This window comes from Syngnathus typhle, linkage group LG6 (genome assembly GCF_033458585.1).
Source record: "Syngnathus typhle isolate RoL2023-S1 ecotype Sweden linkage group LG6, RoL_Styp_1.0, whole genome shotgun sequence".
Taxonomy (NCBI): domain Eukaryota; kingdom Metazoa; phylum Chordata; class Actinopteri; order Syngnathiformes; family Syngnathidae; genus Syngnathus; species Syngnathus typhle.
The window spans coordinates 19,540,373-19,559,399 of NC_083743.1; the positions used below are offsets into that span (position 1 = coordinate 19,540,373).

The 19,027-nt window shown below is 42.0% G+C and overlaps 1 protein-coding gene, 2 long non-coding RNA genes and 1 pseudogene across 6 annotated transcripts; 3 read left to right on the forward strand and 1 right to left on the reverse strand.

Annotated features, from left to right (window-relative positions):
• Window positions 1–2,518: 2,518 nt before the first annotated feature.
• Window positions 2,519–3,572, forward strand: LOC133156209 (uncharacterized). The gene is made up of 3 exons (XR_009714804.1): window positions 2,519–2,695; window positions 2,781–2,924; window positions 3,428–3,572. It is a non-coding gene; the product is annotated as an uncharacterized LOC133156209 (long non-coding RNA).
• Window positions 3,573–4,471: 899 nt separating this feature from the next.
• Window positions 4,472–8,206, forward strand: LOC133156126 (uncharacterized). Of its 3 annotated transcripts, XR_009714789.1 has the most exons (4): window positions 4,554–4,687; window positions 5,107–5,250; window positions 6,275–7,056; window positions 7,553–8,206. It is a non-coding gene; the product is annotated as an uncharacterized LOC133156126 (long non-coding RNA). The 3 variants fall into 3 exon arrangements; XR_009714788.1 differs by lacking the exon at window positions 4,554–4,687 and adding an exon at window positions 4,472–4,532 and having other exon boundaries at window positions 6,275–8,206; XR_009714787.1 differs by having other exon boundaries at window positions 4,562–4,687; window positions 6,275–8,206.
• Window positions 8,207–10,662: 2,456 nt separating this feature from the next.
• Window positions 10,663–12,613, reverse strand: LOC133155656 (lamin-A-like). 2 transcript variants are annotated; one of them, XM_061281144.1, is made up of 6 exons: window positions 12,160–12,613; window positions 11,872–11,935; window positions 11,390–11,798; window positions 11,193–11,300; window positions 11,003–11,122; window positions 10,663–10,940 (listed from the first exon to the last, which is right to left on the reverse strand). In XM_061281144.1, the coding sequence occupies exons 3-6, from the start codon at window positions 11,585–11,587 to the stop codon at window positions 10,866–10,868; spliced, it is 501 nt and encodes a 166-aa protein (XP_061137128.1). In that variant the 5' UTR covers window positions 11,588–11,798; window positions 11,872–11,935; window positions 12,160–12,613; the 3' UTR covers window positions 10,663–10,865. The 2 variants fall into 2 exon arrangements, with proteins under 2 accessions (XP_061137128.1, XP_061137127.1); XM_061281143.1 differs by lacking the exon at window positions 12,160–12,613 and having other exon boundaries at window positions 11,872–12,100.
• A 3,118-nt stretch (window positions 12,614–15,731) lies between these two features.
• Window positions 15,732–18,685, forward strand: LOC133155658 (ATP-dependent RNA helicase DDX19A-like; annotated as a pseudogene).
• The last annotated feature ends 342 nt before the right edge of the window (window positions 18,686–19,027 follow it).

The window sequence follows — 19,027 nt, forward strand, 5'->3', positions numbered from 1 at the left end:
TTCTAGAACCGCGATCATGGTCGAAAATATGTTTTGACCATGACTGACAGCTCTCAATTGTATAATCACAATTCACATGATGTGTTTAGCAGTTATTATTTTTCTTTCTTCCGTGTGTAATTAATATCTTATTAATGTTGAATGGGGGCGGGGTTGTGCTACGTTCATAGAAATCTGAATTCACAAGGACTGTGATCGTAGTATATCATGAACAAAATCTTAAAGTGCTGAAACATGTTCACTCAATCGTTTAGTCACATTTCAGACGAATTTACAGGGATATGTATGTCTGACACTCTTTTTATCGATTGCATATCCAAATGTTGCATATCCAAATGTTGCATATCTGTTTACCCTGCACTGAAATTTCCCACTACCCGCAAAGATATTGGGGCGCACACAAGTTCGCATCAGACTTTCCCAGACGTCGACAGAGGTAAGTAGCTCGCTCAACCCAGTCCGAAATTTGATTTTCCCAAAACATTTATAAACACTTTGTAGTCTAGTGTTGTTCTGTAGACCATTGTGTTACTCTAAAAATTAGTATTTACTACTTTAAACTGGGTGAAAATTAAGTAACATCCTCACTTTTCCGCGTGTACAGACAGGCCTTTTAAAATGTTTCTTAAAAGGCCTGTACACGCGAATTTGAGTAAGAGGTCTTCAGGTCCGTTTCTTAATGTTTAATAACAATTGTACCGATTTGGTTGAAGAAGAGCTGATATTCAAGAAAAAAAACGAAATAAACCTCGCGCACGACGGCAAGTGTAAAACTATTAAATTAGTCCTATGACCTTAAAAATGTATATTATAATATATATTTTACCTATGTCCTCAAAAAAATTGATCCATTAGTAAGCATCTCTTGAACAATATATTTCTTCAAATGGTTTAGTTTTTGAGACAGACAGTGAATGTACATCTTGTCTTGACTAAATATCATTCAGTAGTGCGTACTCTAAAACAAAATGAGCAAATATTCCGAGTCATATTGTATAAACTTATTTGTACAATTATAAATTGGCAATATTGTTGTATACGTGATTTAACATTGTGATGCCGCCTTAACAAGGCTGCATGGACACCTCTTTTGATCTATACCGCAAGTGCGAAAAAAGCCTGGGAACTAGTGGCGGCCAGGAAAAAAAAAAACGTGGCGCTGTCAATCATGCGAGTTGCGCGGCTAGATCAGTCAACTCTCAGCACCGTTTCTGGCTGCAGATGTTTATTTCACTATAACAAATAGAAAATCAATCTTTGCTTACTGTGGGAACAAATGCACAGGTGCCAACATTTGAGTTTCCCAAATTATGTAGGGGATGAAATTGTAGATCAAAGGAGTCAACTCTTAACATCTTCCAAAATACACAAAACTGGAAGTAGTTCATTGGAAATAATAAATAAATAAATAAATAAATAAATAAATAAATAAATAAATAAATAAATAAATAAATAAATAAATAAATAAATAAATAAATAAATAAATAAATAAATAAATAAATAAATAAATAAATAAATAAATATATGATAGATAGATAGATACATAGATAGATACATAGATACATACATAGATACATACATAGATACATAGATAAATAAAACCAACAAAAAACAATTAAACAATAGCCATTTAGGACAAAAACAATTAAACAATAGCCATTTAGGACATTAACCATAGTCCTTCTAAAAGGGTAGGGCTGCTATTTTATAACCAATTTCTGTCATCATGTAGACTAATTCAACCATATATAAGTGCTATAGTAATTATGTCTCTGTTATTATTTTCATTTTTTTTGTCAGAATGGAAAACCTGTGGACGCTCCACCAAATGCCAGCGGTGGTCACGGCCAAAGTGGTGGCCTTAAAAACATCAACACGATTTTCCAGATGGGCCCTTAAAGAGGATGGCACGGTGGAGGCTAAGGCTTCCCACTGTAATACAGTGGTGGCCCTCTGTGATGGCCACCATTTGTGTAAAATGATTCTTTTTGAAAATGTAGCCTCTGATGTCTCCGTTGGAGGCACCTTTCGAATTATTAATTTTGGCCGGGGAAAAGAACAAGGGGTCCTCCTCTCCCGGCACAACACCGGCATTTATGTGGCTGGGGCGATAGAAGTGACCCCAGATTTGGAGGTGAGAGGGACAGCTCTGCTGTACCCTCCAAGCATTGCCAGAGCCTTAAAGGACATCCGCCATGAGGAGGGTGTCCTTTTCACGACAGACGGCATTGTCTCTGCTGTAAGATCAATCTCTCTCTCTTTCCGCTCCCTCTCTTTCATGAAGTAGTGATGATTAATCTGTTTTTCATTTTTAGATCCGCCCCATGAGGATGGTGATGTCACGTGGGTCTGTGGTCCCATTAGGCATCATTTATTTAAAAAAAGTAAACTGATTGTTCTCTCTCTCTCTGTCACACTATCTGTGTGTGTTTGTGTGTGTGTGTGTGCGCGTGCGTGTGCATGCATGTGTGTGCGTATGTGTGCATGTGCGTGTCTAAATATAGATACATCACACACACTCACATTTCACCTGAGTAAGGTGCCTTCAAGGCCTGATCCTTTCCAAGCTTTTGATAGCTCACTCTAATATCACCCGTGCAAAGTTTGCTGACGATCATGCATATTAGAGGAGGGAGACGTCTAAACCTGCAAGACACTGGTTTTGTAGGACAGAAATTTGACACCAGTTTCTTGAGTATTTCTCTAGCTTTATTGTCTTAGTCATTGTAGCCTAGATTGACATTTCAACAGCTAGTACTAATTTGTCATTTTCATTACAGGATCAAATGGTAATAAAGGTGGTCAGGTGGCGAGAGGCGAACATTTTTGTTCTAACGGTTGGACAGCGGGTGTCTCTTACGCACCTGAAAACATCGTGTTCCGGTGGCCTGGAGCTCCACTCCACCGAAAATACTGAGATCAAGGTACCTAAAGCAAGCTGTTTTTCCCATGTGTATAAACAAAGGTATTCTAAATTGAATCAACACTGTTATTTATTTGGGATGCACTGCTATCAGTGGCTCATCATCACTAAGGTTGAAGTCAGATTCACGCTTTGGGAGTTTTCTCAAAATCTGGATCACCAACTTTATAAGATTTTGTCTCAGATGCAGCTCTATCAGGAAGACATACAATTTCACTTGCTTCCTTGACTGTATAAAATCATTGTGGTTGTGATTATGGTCATGAAATTAATCAAATTGTTTTAGGTTTTCTATCTATCTATCTATCTATCTATCTATCTATCTATCTATCTATCTATCTATCTATCTATCTATCTATCTATCTATCTATCTATCTATCTATCTATCTATCTATCTATCTATCTATCTATCTATCTATCTATCTATCTATCTATCTATCTGCCCATCATGTTTTCTCGTGGTGTTTTAAACACAATAAATTGTCATGAAATTTCTTTGCGCAGGAACTGGAACAAGAGCCATTTCGATTTGTGGCCTTTAAAATAAAAGGTGAAGACGTGGAGCTTTTGGACGCCACCAATGCCACCAAAAAGGTTCCATTGACAGTGTGGAAAGAAAGATTCCCCGAAGGCCCTAATCTTACCCCAGAGGGGCTTTTGTGGTAAATTTTTTTTGTGTTCTATTGTTTGTATTTCTTGTTTGTTGTTCTGTTTAAAATGTTCTATGATTAAAGTTTAAATTTAAATGCACAAAATAGTCATTGTTTATTTTATTTATTTTTATTAAATTGAATTAATTTAATCTAAATTATGATAATATATTTCACCACTTAGTTATATTTTGTTGTCCGTGTATAAATTGTGTATTGCATCATTATATTAAATGTATTAGTTGTATCAATTCAATAGATACTTTAATTTTTCTTCTCCCCATATTTTTCCAACTGTTTTTTTTTTTTAAATTATGATCAATTATTATTGAATATTCCTACACCAAAATTCAACTTATTTGGACATATTTAGTTTTCCTTTCATAGGCTGGCTTGATAACCACATAAGGTACAACAAAACCAGAAAAAAAGTAAGTAGGTCTTTACTAAACTTTGCTAAATGTGCAATATGATGGGTGATAAGCAGTACAGTTCTGTTGATTCTGTTGCTCAGCACTGGTGGATGTTGAAAATCATTACCAGCAAAGTCATATTTCGTATTTAAGTGACCTAGTTTTATTATATTTCTATTGCAAATACGATCGCGATCTTGATTCAGTTGCTCGACACTGACACTTAGCGGCTGTATAAAATCATTACAAGCAAAGTCTTCCGTGCATTTAAGGTACCCGTTTTATTAAATTACCGTATTTATTCCAATTATCACCCATTATTGTCTGATTGCCAAGGGGCACTGAAAAGGGCGATAATATGTATATTTTCCTTATGTAGTATCTAACTGGTGTTCTTAACACGAGGACAGCGGCTGTTTTGAGCTACCTCTAACAGCGGGGTGCGTCAATTGACGCTCTATCGATGCGACACGCTACCGTCGCATATCACGTGTTGTACACGTCATATTAACGCGATCGTCTTGTTCGAGCCCATGCCCCGAGAACGTAATTGTGTGAGGAGGATATTGTTGCGGAGTGACGAGTGTAATTGTATCATAGTTTATGGAGAAAAACAATTTAAAAGGGGCATTCAACGGGCTGTCAAATCAGTCATATTTAAACTTGCGCAATGACGTCGGCATGTGGTCGCGGAGGAAAACGTAAGTTTTGGGGGGAATTTTTTAGCAGCATGGGCGATAATTCGAGGTATCAATGTTTTATTTATGCTATCGCTAACACACACAGGGCGGTTATTAGAATATGGGCGATAATTATTAGAATAATTACGGTATTGCAAATACAATTGCAAAGAAACAATTGGCTGAGGAGCAGTTTTATAGCAGATTTTTGTTGTTGTATTGCGATAGCGTATTGCTAATGCTAATCTGTTGATTGTGTCGCGAGAGAGAGAGAGAGAGAGAGAGAGAGAGAGAGAGAGAGAGTGAGTGTGTGTGTGTGTCTCAGTAAAGATATCTGTCACACTCTCATTTCACCTGAGTAAGGTCCCTTAGGGCATCATGTTGCCTTAGCCTAGATCTACATTTCAACAACTAGTACTAATTTGTCATTTTCATTACAGGATCAAAGAGAAATTAAGGTCCTCACATGGCGCGAAACCAACTTTTTCCATGTCAAACTTGGACAGCGGCTGTCCATGACACACATGACAACATCATCTTCTAGTGGCGTAGAGCTCCACTCCACAGAAAATACTGTAATAAAGGTACCTAAAGCAAGCAGTTTTTTATGTGTATAAACAAAGGTGTTCTCAATTGAATCAATACTGTTATTTACTTGGGATGCACTGCTATCAGTGGCTCACCATCATTAAGGTTGAAGTCAGATTCATGCTTTAGGAGTTTTCTCAAAATCTGGATCACCAACTTTGTAGGATATTGTCTCAGATACAGCTGGCTGGCTGTCTGTCTATCTGTCTGTCTGTCTGTTTATATATCTATATCTAACCAAGCTACATACCTACTTACCTACCTACCTACCTACCTACCTACTTACCCAACCCCATCCATCCATCCATCCATCCATCCATCCATCCATCATGTTTTCTCGTGGTGTTTCAAACATAATAAATTGTCATGAAATTTCTTTGCGCAGGAACTGGAAGAAGAGCCCTTTCGCTTTGTGGCCTTTAAAATCAAAGGTGAACAGGTGGAGCTTGTGGACGCCACCAATGCCACCAGAATGGTTCCATTAGAGGAGTGGAACCAAAAATTCCCCGATGGCCCTAATCTTCCCCTAGAGCAGTGCTTCTCAATTATTTTCTGTTACTCCCCCCCCCCTAGCAAGAAGAAATCTATTCGCGCCCCCCCTCCCCACCGTGACTATCCTAACTTGTCTTGTAAGTCGTAAAATGTTGCACTGTCGCAAACGTGACAGAAGTAACAATGAGAGCGCCACTGCCCCCTGCTGTAGTAAACCCGCAATTACACTTTATTCTAGTACTGCCAAAAAAAAAGCCTGTTCCCCAGGGTCACACGCGCCCCCCCAGGAATAGCACCGCGCCCCCCTTGGGGGGCGCGCCCCACTATTGGGAAGCACTGCCCTAGAGGGGTTTTTGTGGGTTTTTTTTTTTGTTATGTTATTTGTATTTTGTGTTGTTTGTTCTGTTTAAAATGTTCTACTATTAAAGTTTAAAGTTAAATGCACAAAATAATAATTGTTTATTTTATTCATTTTTATTAAATTATGATAATATATTTCACCACTTCATCAACATCTGCCCCCTATAGAGACCACCCTCAGAGGCCGGCCTCTTCGACTTGCAACCAGAGATGCTGGCGTGGCTCCACGACACCAAGTTGGAACACTGACGTTACACGTGAGAGACAGACGGAGAGAGAGAGAGAGAGAGGCAACGTCATCCGCCGAATTAGGTGACCCAGTTTATTATTTTGTTTATAGCAAATACAGTCGCAAATATATTGTTTCAATGTGTAGTTAATGGTATTAATGTATAATATATGATTTTAATCTATTTTAATCTATAGTAATGGTATTTTACCCATGCCTTATTTTGGGATATTTGTAACTTCTGCTGTCTTTATCTTAGTATTCTGGAATACTATGGTTTATTTCGAAAATGTTTCTCAGATGTCGCATGTTTTCCCATTCTAGATTGATAGATAGAATTTACGGTAGCGTTCTTTGGCCTGCTGTCCAAAGAACATAGAAAACAATACGGAATGCGATCATCTCATGTGCGGTGGCACCACAAAGTAGATTGCAGAAGTTAACTCAGCAGCATGGACGCGTTCCAGGCAGTTACTGCGACCGCAAGAGGGTAAGTATTACTAAAAAGAAGCACACAAGTTTCAAACTTGCCGAGTGGACAGTGAAGCAGAAAATAGATTTGTCAAAAAGTGTGAGGAAAATATGCACTGTCTGCCGACTCACATTTTCCATAGTCCATGTGGAACTGACTCACCTTAAGCAACACGGTGGACACGAACGAAAAAACGCACAACTAAGCAAGGGGAAACCTGGACAGATCCATTAGGCAACGACAAAGATGGTACGTAAATATTTTTTTAAACCCTCTCAAGGTTAATATGAGAATGTACAATGGATGTCTATCGTATAGAAAAAGCTATATTAGCTTTTGGGTGTAATAAACGACCAGGTAAATGGATAGATAATACATAAAAACCATTTGTTTGCATACATTGATAAATAAAAGATCAACATTATGTGGCACTTGCCTCCCCAGAACTTTTGGTTTATAGGAGGTTTTTTTTTTTTCTATGGAAGAAACCCATGCGCCCAAGTGCAATATGTATTTTCGCCAGTAGAGGACGCTGAAAATAAATGTTGCACAGCGGATGAGCTGTCTTCATCATTTCTGTCTGTAACAATTGCACACACAGCCTTACATTTGTAACTAGTTTTAAGAGATGTGCATATTTTTTCATTGGACATGCAATGTAATTCTGTCAACTTTTAAATAAACTGTTATTTTATTTTTAATGTGGATAGAGGATTTATTTTTGGTGTTTCCGATTTTACTGCAGATTATCCAGACATCCCCAACGTCAAAGCAGCAGTATTTTTGTCCTCAGCATCCTTATTTTCCACAAAGGTTTCCACATTTTTCAACCGATTCAACACATTCCAACTTTCAACTGTTCATCTTTTGCCTACCTATTCCACAACTTCCCACTTACCAAATATTCCAAACTTTCAATTTTGAAATTCACCACAAATTCTCCAAATATTCTACATCTCTCAAGTAATTCAACACGTTTCAACATCGCTCGGCAGCATTGCCCGAAAAAGTTATTCATACATTTCGCCTTCACACGCAATTTCTCCAGAAATTGCAAAATTCTAGTTTGTTGTGTTATCTGTTTATTTATTATTTATTATTACTCTTATTATTTATTGTTTGTGCCTTTTTGTTTATGATGTTTTTAACTTTTGCGCTATGCTTGCTGGCTCCGTTTTGCTCCTCTTATTTATTGTGTTATCTGTTTATTTATTATTTATTCATCACTCTTACTATTGATTGTTTGAATTTCTGCCTTGTTTTTATATTGTGTCGCGTACTTGTATGTCTATCGTGTTATGTGTCTCGTCACCATGGGATAGAGAAAAACGTAATTTTGGTCTCTTTGTGTGTTGTGACATGTGGAGAGATTGACAATAAAGCTGACTTTGACTTTTGACTTTGTTATCAGTAAATTCTTGGTGGTGACGTTCACCTGAACACCGTCTAGTGTCGCTCGTCTCAACACATGAGACAATCTCAGCAACAGGTCTGCTTGCGGCAACACTGATTTGCGTCATCCACTGCTTCTGTGTCAGCGTTTTCTCTCGTGTGTCTGTCTGTGCATTAAAACTGAGAGATGAATAGAATTCAAGTCGACGTTGCAATGTGATCAACTGCAATTTTCAAAACCGCAAAGGCTGCAATTTGAAAAAGAAAATGTGCATATATTTATTTATTGAATGACTACCATTTCAGTCAAACTGTTTTCTAGGTTGTATTTGAGGTAGTGCCCTTTTTTTGTATTGAAGTTAATGTATCGCTTGTGTTTGGTAAATATGTAGAAAGAGAACCTTAAAAAAATGGCAGATTAAGTCAAAAACAACAATGACATACGTATCGTTGGCTGTTTTTGCTTCGTTTCAGTTTACTTTGGGGTTGAAGAAGGATGACGTGCACCTGCATCAACAACCTCCACCCGAAGACCACGACGAGTTGGCCACCTGAAAGTCAATTTGGTCTGAGATATTTATTTGTTATTGTTACGACATTGTCTTGAAGTCTGTTCCATGTTTTTGTCAATAAATGTCTGACAGTAAAGCCCATAAGTGGCCTTACGATATTTCAGTTTTGCAAATATATATATATATATATATATATATATATATATATATACGATGTCTTTGAATCTCAGAAAAAGAGATTTCTGTAGTTCAATCTAATAAGTGAAATTCTCAAAAGACACCTGCCAAAGTGTTATAAATCAAGCAGTTCAATTCACAAGTAAGCAAATAGTTTTATTCATGTTTTAAAAATACATTCCGTTTAAAAAATAAATATAATTATCATGCCTTCAAGTATAAAAACAATAATATGTAATAAATATCTTCTTTAAATAATTCATACGACTGTTTGCAATAAATAAGGTCTTAGATTCACAATGGCTTTTTTGAATGAGCAATAAATAGGTTATCTACAGAATAAAAAATTTAAAAAACTCAGTGCGTCATGCAAAAACAAATACATCATCAATCCGTCAGTGGGTTACGACACATCAGTGCAGATCCAACAACTTAATTCACTTCATGTTTTGCCCAACATTTCCGACGGGCTTCAGTGGCGGACGTGACTACCGCAATAAACTAAACATGGCGAAGACCTTGGCATGTTTTCCCCTTCGCCGTTCTTTGCGCCTCAGCGCCCTCTCGCCGTCAACAATGAAGATGTAGAGCTTCCGCAGGATGTTGTGCGCCGTCATCTTTCTGTGGAAAGCATCGGGGTGGTACAGTGACCTCAATAGGCTCTCTTCCTCATTGCTACTCAGGCCTGTGACCTCTTCTGTTTTTTTCATCTGCCGGACAAGAGTAAGCAACACAATGTCAAAATAGGTATTATAGTAACAGCAAAATTCATTTCCTATCCCTAAATTGTCACACTGGCCAACCTTTTGTTTGATATTGTAGAGCAGGAGTTCAGAGTAGTGTTTGGCCTCAGACAGAATTTTACTGCCGGGATATTCCTTCTCCACGTGCTTGAGAAGAATTATGTAAGTGGACAGACCTTGGGCCAGCCTGTGCAGGCAAGCCTCCTGGAAAAAAGAATATTTAGGTCAGTTAAAAAACAAATATCTATTCAACCTACGCATAAAAGTCAAGCCGATGCTAGCAAACAATTATGGAAAGTGTCAGTGTCTGTATTTTCTCCCACCTCTGGTGGTTTTCCATTTCTGGTTCTTACCTTGCTAAAGTTGGAGCTGGGGCAGTTTGCTGGAAACTGAGGTGCTTTGTAGTGCTCCAGTAAATGAAAGTTGACAGTGTTTTGGAATTCATCATCAAACTGATATTGAAATTAGTCACAAGTCAGATATGTTTTACAGCCAGGAGAAGACAATGAAGGTGCTTTCTGAATTTCCACTTACAGCTTTCTGGTGTTCTTTAGCGGTACCCAGAACCGAGTCCCAAACATGAGCAGAGGTCAGCAGGTCAGAGGGCGCCGTTTCCTCCTCACTTGAGGTGTCGCTTGATGGCAAGACGGTGGTCGCTTCTGTCAACGGAGCGCCATTGGCTCGCAGTACTAGAAAAGCCACCAAGCCCACCGCGAGAATTTGCGTGTCTAATGCGGAAGCAGAAGAAAATCATGAATGAATGGCAAAAGAGGAAGAAAATTCAGGAAACATTCATCACTGACTTACACATGTTGGGCATGTTGCGTCGAGATTACTCTTGCCTTGACCGCGTGCTCTCGTGGAACATGTCTTGACTTCTCATTGCACAGCCGTTATATATTCTACTGACCGCAGGGATTTCCGAATACCTTCCGGTTTCAATTATATACTGATGAAACCGATATTACACTTTTTTTTTTTGGTGCATACAGCAGAATGTAATTACACAGAATGAAAAAAGACGAATTCAATCATTTTTAAAGAACAACAACTTTATTTCAATTATTTCAATTAAATTTCACAACAGGTCGGAGCAGATTTTATTTAAAAAAAGCCCATTTAATTGTAATTTATACAATATTTTTATAATGTGACCATGTCAAAAGTCAAAGTCTGCTTTATTGTCAATCCCTTCATATGTCAAGACACACAAGAAACCGAAATTACATTTCCTCTATCCCATGGTGGAAGTGGAATTTCCATCATCATCTTCCAAACGTGCGCCAGTGGCTTTGCTCATCCTTATTTCCTGGAAGAAAAACGGACGTCAAAAGAGAAATATTGCTTCTTGTCGCTTGAAAGATGTGTCACCTCTCCGTTGGCGTTGATCAAGGTAAAGTGGACCTGGCCTACGGGTCCCCAGTTGGACTGTGTCTCCCAGACTAGATCAGAGGGAGGATTGTGGTTTCGGCCAGCGTCAGCCGCCCAGATCTGATGCATGTAAAGGTCATTGAAATATTGAGCACCTTGTATCTGAGATCTTCCAGATAAGATTGATTACCGTGACACTCTCGTGGGCCTTCAGGATGAATTCTGCGGCAAACTTGAATACAATGGGAGCAGAAGATCCAATCTGGAGCTTCACCTGCCAGTTCCCCAAATTCTGATCCTAATAGTTGAAATTGATCTCAACAGGTTAGTCGTTACTGGAAAATGTGCAAATTTCGTAAGATGTTCCCCTGTGACACATCCACTGACCTCATCAACTGTATTGCGGAGTCTGACATATTTGCCGTACGAGTCCACCTCATCCAGAGTGACCTGCTGCTCATCCACAGTGACCTGCTGCTCATCCACAGTGACCTGCTGGGCGATTTTAGGACGAGGCACATTGCATCCGCCCGAGCTCAAACCCTCGCTGTCCTTCGGACGTTTCCTCTTTTTGCTGGCCGACATGGTTTGGCGTACCCTGGGGACAAACGTGGAGACATTAATTGCTATGAGAGCAAACGTTGTGGTATGTTCTAAAGCTGTAAAAAGACCTCTCCTCCTTGTTCTGGGTCCGCTCCCTCTCTGTAGACAGAGCCTCCTCCAGATCTTTCACTTTTTGGCCGGCTTCTAACTCCACCATGCGAGACTCGTGCTGGCTTTGGACCATGCGCAAGTCCTACGTGAGACGTGAAAATGACTCAGCTTTATTTTCATTAATTAAATAAGCGATAGTGATGGTAATTACCGACCGCGGAATGCAGCTTCTTTTCAAACTCCAGCTCATCTTTAAGGATTTGAATGTGATGCGACTTCCTGAGCAAAAACAGTATTAAACCCTCGACGCAGTCAAATGCGCTATTTATATTGATGTGCGACTATGGGATGGTTAACTGAAAGTCCAATTGAGCTGCAATTAGTCACGAGGAGGATTTTCCTTGGGGTGTGGCCCCAGCAGCAAAGCAATTGTGTCAGCACTAATATCCACTATCCATTTTGTTGTTGGCATATTTTTGATAAAATGGCCGGGCGGGCCTCACCTTGCTTCCAGCTCGTCAAAATCAATCTTCAGCTTGGACAACTTCACCTGCAGACGTTCACGCTCTGTGGCCTCTGAGTCCAGAGCCGCACGGGCTTTCGCCAGATCGGATTCTTTCTTCGTGTCCCTGAGATGACAGATATACACATAAACTGAGAATATGGAAAATTTCGGGCAGTCTGAGAAATCAGCGTGAACAAACAAATACATACAGCCGAGTTAAAAAAACACCAGAACAATCACCATGACAATTGCGAACACACAGAAAGAAAAGAAATAACTGGAACATCACTCAAACACCGGTGATCCCATCGTGAGTCCCACATATGGGATGGTTAACTGTAAGTCCAATTGAGCTGCAATTAGTCACAAGGAGGATTTTCCTCGGGGTGTGGCCCCAGCAGCAAAGCAATTATGTCAGCACTAATATCCACTATCCATTTTGTTGTTGGCATATTTTTGATAAAATGGCCGGGCGGGCCTCACCTTGCTTCCAGCTCGTCAAAATCAATCTTCAGCTTGGACAACTTCACCTGCAGACGTTCACGCTCTGTGGCCTCTGAGTCCAGAGCCGCACGGGCTTTCGCCAGATTGGATTCTTTCTTCGTGTCCCTGTGATGACAGATATACACATAAACTGAGAATATGGAAAATTTCGGGCAGTCGGAGAAATCAGCGTGAACAAACAAATACATACAGCCGAGTTAAAAAAACACCAGAACAATCAAGTCAAGTCAAGTTTATTTGTATAGCCCTAAATCACAAGCAGTCTCAAAGGGCTTCACATAGACAGAAATTGACAATTATTCTCAAAGCATCCCCCTCAAAAAGCCCCTTATGATGAAGAATATATATGGAAACAGATTTCCCTCGCCCGGACGCGGGTCACCGGGGCCCCCCTCTGGAGCCAGGCCTGGAGGCGGGGCTCGAAGGCGAGCGTCTGGTGGCCGGGCCTTCGCCCATGGGGCCCGGCCGGGCAAAGCCCAAAAAGGAAATGTGGGTCCCCCTTCCCATGGGCTCACCACCTGTGGGAGGGGCCAAAGGGGTCGGGTGCAGTGCGAGCTGGGCGGCGGCCAAAGGCAGGGACCTTGGCGGTCTGATCCCCGGCTGCAGAAGCTGGCTCTTGGGACATGGAATGTCACCTCTCTGGCTGGAAAGGAGCCCGAGCTGGTGTGCGAGGCAGAAAAGTTCCGACTAGATATAGTCGGACTTGCCTCCACGCACAGTTTGGGTTCCGGTTCAAGCCCTCTCGAGAGGGGCTGGACTCTCTTCCACTCTGGAGTTGCCCATGGTGAGAGGCGTCGAGCAGGTGTGGGTATACTTATTAACCCCCGGCTGGGCGCCTGCACATTGGGGTTCACCCCGGTGAACGAGAGGGTAGCCTCCCTCCGCCTTCGGGTGGGGGGACGGGTCCTGACTGTTGTTTGTGTCTATGCACCAAACAGCAGAGTACCCACCCTTTTTGGAGTCCCTGGACGAGGTGCTGGAGAGCGCTCCTTCTGGGGACTCCATCGTTCTACTGGGTGACTTCAATGCTCACGTGGGCAATGACAGTGAGACCTGGAAGGGCGTGATTGGGAGGAACGGCCCCCCCGATCTGAACCCGAGCGGTGTTCTATTATTGGACTTCTGTGCTCGACACGGATTTTCTATAATGAACACCATGTTCAAACATAAGGGTGTCCATGTGTGCACTTGGTACCAGGACACCCTAGGCCGCAGTTCGATGATCGACTTTGTAGTCGTGTCATCGGATTTGCGGCCGCATGTTTTGGACACTCGGGCGAAGAGAGGGGCGGAGCTGTCAACTGATCACCACCTGGTGGTGGGTTGGCTCCGATGGTGGGGGAAGATGCCGGTCCGACCTGGCAGACCCAAACGTTCTGTGAGGGTCTGCTGGGAACGTCTGGCGGAATCCCCTGTCAGGAAGAGCTTCAACTCCCACCTCCGGCATAACTTTTCCCAGGTCCCGGGGGAGGCGGGGGACATTGAGTCAGAGTGGACCTTGTTCCGCGCCTCCATTGTTGAGGCGGCCGACCGGAGCTGCGGCCGTAAGGTCATTGGTGCCTGTCGTGGCGGCAATCCCCGAACCCGCTGGTGGACACCGGCGGTAAGGGATGCCGTCAAGCTGAAGAAGGAGTCCTATCGGGCCGTTTTGGCCTGCGGGACTCCCGAGGCAGCTGACAGGTACCGGATGGCCAAGCGGAACGCAGCTTCGGCGGTTGCTGAGGCAAAAACCCGGGCGTGGGAGGAGTTTGGCGAGGCCATGGAAAATGACTTCCGGACGGCTTCGAGGAAATTCTGGTCCACCATCCGGCGTCTCAGGAGGGGGAAGCAGACTACCGCGTTGCGGGAGGCGTCTTTCGTGCCGCCGGTGGCGTATGACCTTCCGCGAGAGGCGTGCGGGCTTGGGGGGGCCGCAACGACCGAGTCTGACTCGGACGGGGCGCAGCTTCCCTCCCGGTCGCAGCAATAAGCGCCGAACGCAGCGTTGGTCACCAGCGACCCCGGCGGGTTCGTCAGGAGCGCCGGTACCCTTCCGTAGCTAGTTGCCAGCTGGCCACAGCGGGCCGCACCGACCGAGTCTGACTCGGACGGGGCGCAGCTTCCCGTCTGGGTGACAGCGGCGCTGACAACGGCGGGGCGGCCGGAACCCCTTCGACCCCCCGGCTCCCACCAGTGTCGATCCAACTCCGCATCCTGGCGTAGCGCTTGGGCCCAGGCTGTTGACGAACAGGAAGCGGGAGCAGAATCAGTAAATGTAAATGTGCTAGTTTACGTTGAGTTAGCCTTGAAGATGTTTTAGTCACAGGCCTAGCGCTGTAAAAAATGAATGCTTACTATTTGTCTGGCGTTAAGACAGACATTGTTTCAACACAAATCTGCGTGTATTGCCGTGCCTTTGGATATTTGCTTAGTTTAAATGCAAGCGCTAGAATGCCCCAAATTAGCCGGTAAAGAATTGATAGAGCAAAAGGGTAGAACATCAAAGTAAAAAGCTGTGATCCAATAAAGCAAAAGTTGGATCAAAGTAAAAAGCTTTGATCAATGATGCCGTTTATATTCTAAACCAAAAAGGTAGAACATCAAAATGAAAAGATGTGGTCCAATGATGGTATTTATACTATATTATAATTTTCCACACTGAGAAGACACAGAAAAAAATAAGTCATGCTAAAAAATTATTGTTTGCTTCCACATACTCCTTGCAATGTGTTCACATACTCGTCATTACTTTTTGGTGCAATTAATGAGTTTGCGTCGAAAATTGGTTCATAAATAGATGCAAAACAAATTGCGCGGGTCCGGATCGTATCTCAAAAAGGGGGGCTGCTGATGCGTCGGTTCAGAAGTGGAAAATTGGCACGTAAGTAGATGCAAAAAATCCGCGCAGCTTCCGTTCGTATCTCAAAATGTCCGTAAGTATAGGCGTTCGTAAGTAGAGGTGCCACTGCATATGCAAGTTTAACATGGTCGCTTTTACTCGTATGCTTTGCATGGTCCTTCAGATCACTAACAATTCCTCCCATCTTAAAAACTCAATTTCTACTCTCTTTTTTTTCCGCAGAAGACAAAGCGGCCCAGTCATTGTTGAACAAGTTAATCAGAAGTAATCTTGTCAACACCACAAATCAAGTTGAAGTTCTTCAGAAGGATCCCAACTCTCCACTGTACTCTGTAAAATCCTTTGAGGAGTTGCGACTGTAAGTGTATCATTCTTTAATTTATTCATAATCCCTCTTGTGATTTAGTGCGTCTGCCATAAATGACGAATGAGCTCATGTCTGTGGATGTTATCCAATAAAGATTACACACCACGGCAGATGCGCTCGTATTGAAAAGGGAAAAATAAAATTTGTGTTCTGCAAAAGTGTGGCAGAAGTGCTCGATGTTCATTACATGCCCAATTTGTTGTATTCCTGCCAAACTTGATCAATAAACCAAAAATATTTTTTCTCATATGTACAGTAAACCACAGCTCCTTCAGGGTGTCTATGGCATGGGTTTTAACCGGCCCTCCAAAATCCAGGAGACCGCCTTACCCATGATGCTCGCTGAACCGTGAGTATGCTGTACATTGACTGTGATGTGCTACTTTTCTGAACTAAATATATGATGTGACTAAAGTCAGTTTGATTTTTCTGTTTAGTCCACAGAATCTAATCGCCCAGTCTCAGTCAGGAACAGGAAAAACCGCTGCCTTTGTGCTTGCCATGCTCAGCCACGTCAATCCAGACCACAAATATCCCCAGGTTATTTTTTAGGGATTTTATCAGTGATCCAAATGACCGCAGATGGGTTTATCCTTAGTCCTTGTGTGACCTGCGAGTTAGATTTCTAAATCTCTTTTTCCTTTTCCACCAGTGCCTGTGTTTGTCACCCACCTATGAACTGGCGCTTCAGACTGGGAAAGTTATTGAGCAGATGGGCAAAAACTACCCTGAAGTCAAACTAGTTTACGCCATACGAGGAAATAGGCGTAAGTTCACATCGAGTGCCATGTTGACGTTCTCACCATGCTGGACTGGTGCAGCAAATTGAAGTTCATTGATCCCGAGAAGATTCGGGTGTTTGTGCTGGATGAGGCCGATGTCATGATCGCAACGCAGGGTCACAAAGACCAGAGTATTCGCATCCAGAAGTAAGAATGAATATTAATAAAAAAGTTTCCTGACAAATGTGGGAGTTCGGATTTTGAGTTTCCACTAAAGGATGCTACGATTTTAATTTGTTCTTTGCTACACAGGATGCTGCCCAGAAACTGCCAGATGTTGCTGTTCTCAGCTACGTTTGAGGAGACCGTGTGGGACTTCGCCAGGCGCGTCGTGCCTGACCCAAATATCATCAAATTGAAAAGAGAGGAGAAGACGCTGGATACTATCAAGCAGTACTATGTGTTGTGCAACAGCAAGGAGGAAAAGTTTGAAGCCCTGTGCAACATCTATGGCGCCATCACCATAGCCCAGGCTATGATTTTCTGCCATGTGAGGCACTTCCCTTCACCCAGCACTTTCCGATTGATAATTATAAATGGCATCACATTTTCCTGAGAAATGTTCCAGAGTTTATTAAGAACGTCACAAGACTGGCGTCGCATAAATTCATTATGTTCCTTGAGTGTCTGGCTGGTATATGAACTGGTGACTCTGCTTTCCTTCATGCGATCCAGACAAGGAAGACCGCAGGCTGGCTGGCGGGAGAGCTTTCCAAAGAGAACCACCAGGTGGCGCTGCTTAGCGGGGAGATGCAAGTAGAGCAGAAGGCAGCTGTCATTGAACGCTTCCGGAATGGAAAGGAGAAGGTGCTTGTCACCACAAATGTCTGTGCCAGAGGTGAGGGACCCATGCAAGATAATTATGAAATATGTAGATATTTAACAATTATTTAGTCTTCCACTTCTCCCTATCAATTGCTTTTGTAATATTGTTTTAACATGTATTCTGACTGTCAACACCCTGTATGCTATTAGAGAAGATACCGTATGTATTCTTCATACATTGAAAATATTAACGTCAATTTCCCCTATCACCTCTCGCCTTTTTTTTTCTTTTTTTTCTGTCCACCAGGAATTGATGTGGAGCAGGTATCGGTGGTGATCAATTTTGACCTGCCTGTAGACCAGGAGGGTAACCCAGACAACGAGACCTACCTTCATAGGATTGGCCGCACGGGTCGGTTCGGCAAAAGGGGGCTGGCCATCAACATGGTGGACAGCAGAATGAGTATGAACATTCTCAACAGGATCCAGGAGCATTTTAGTAAGTAGTTATCCTTGCCATTATCTATTGCATTGGCCAGGTTCAATGTAATATATATGTTTGCATTTTTATTCGTCCACTGGCAGAAAAAAAACACTCGCTGGTTTTCTCTTTTCCAGATAAGAAAATTGAAAAACTCGACACACACGATCTGGATGAAATTGAGAAAATCGCCAACTGAAAGACAAGTGTGCTGACAAAGTGGACGCCAGCTAGACTTGCGCTCTGCAAAGACTGTATGCTTCTTTATGCTGGCTTTTTAAGTTTGTATTTTAAGCCGTTAGGGTGGAGGGGGTAAAACCACATATACTGCACGTTTACATACACTTCAGTCTGTGGAACATACCCTATTTCACTCTTTTTACTATAATATTTTATTTTGTAATGCTGAAAAAGCTTAACTGTCAAGTAACTCCTAAAACCCCATTTGACTCTGCTTTTCATACATATATGAACATTTTTCATGAATGTATCCTCTTTAGGTCATTACAACATTGACAGTGTGTGGAAAGGGTGAAGTTGGGTATACTGCTGCTCTGAGTGCAGGGGTGTCATTTTGGGTGATGACTGATGGATGGATTTTAGGGTCTATGCAAATTTAGAGTATACTCACATGAAAGAAATGAAATTAACCTCAATTTATCTTCAGGGTGCGTAGCCAAATGCCAAAATGGAGATGACCTACTAATAACTCCTCAACATTTTAGATCATTCTGGAGTAAAGCCCAGTCACGCGTCCCTCACAATTTTATTTATAGAGTATTAAGACTACTCAGCTGTAACATGTACCGTTTTTTTCCGTGTATAGTGCGCCCCCATGTATAGTACGCACCCCTAAAAATGGCATGCTGATGCTGGAAAAAAGCTTGTACCCATGTATAATACGCACCGAATTTTTATGAATTTTTTTAAAAAAAAAATTTAATTTCTTTTTTTTTTTTTTTTTTTTTTTTTAAGTCCCAATGATCGTCACACACGCAGGGAGGCAATGGGTCCCATTTTTATAGTCTTTGGTATAGTCTTAACTAGGCTGGATGTAATTTTTTTTGTTGGCGTTGATTTCTCCGACTGCCCGTAAACGCACCACCGCGCTCCGTGCGCATGGAGCGT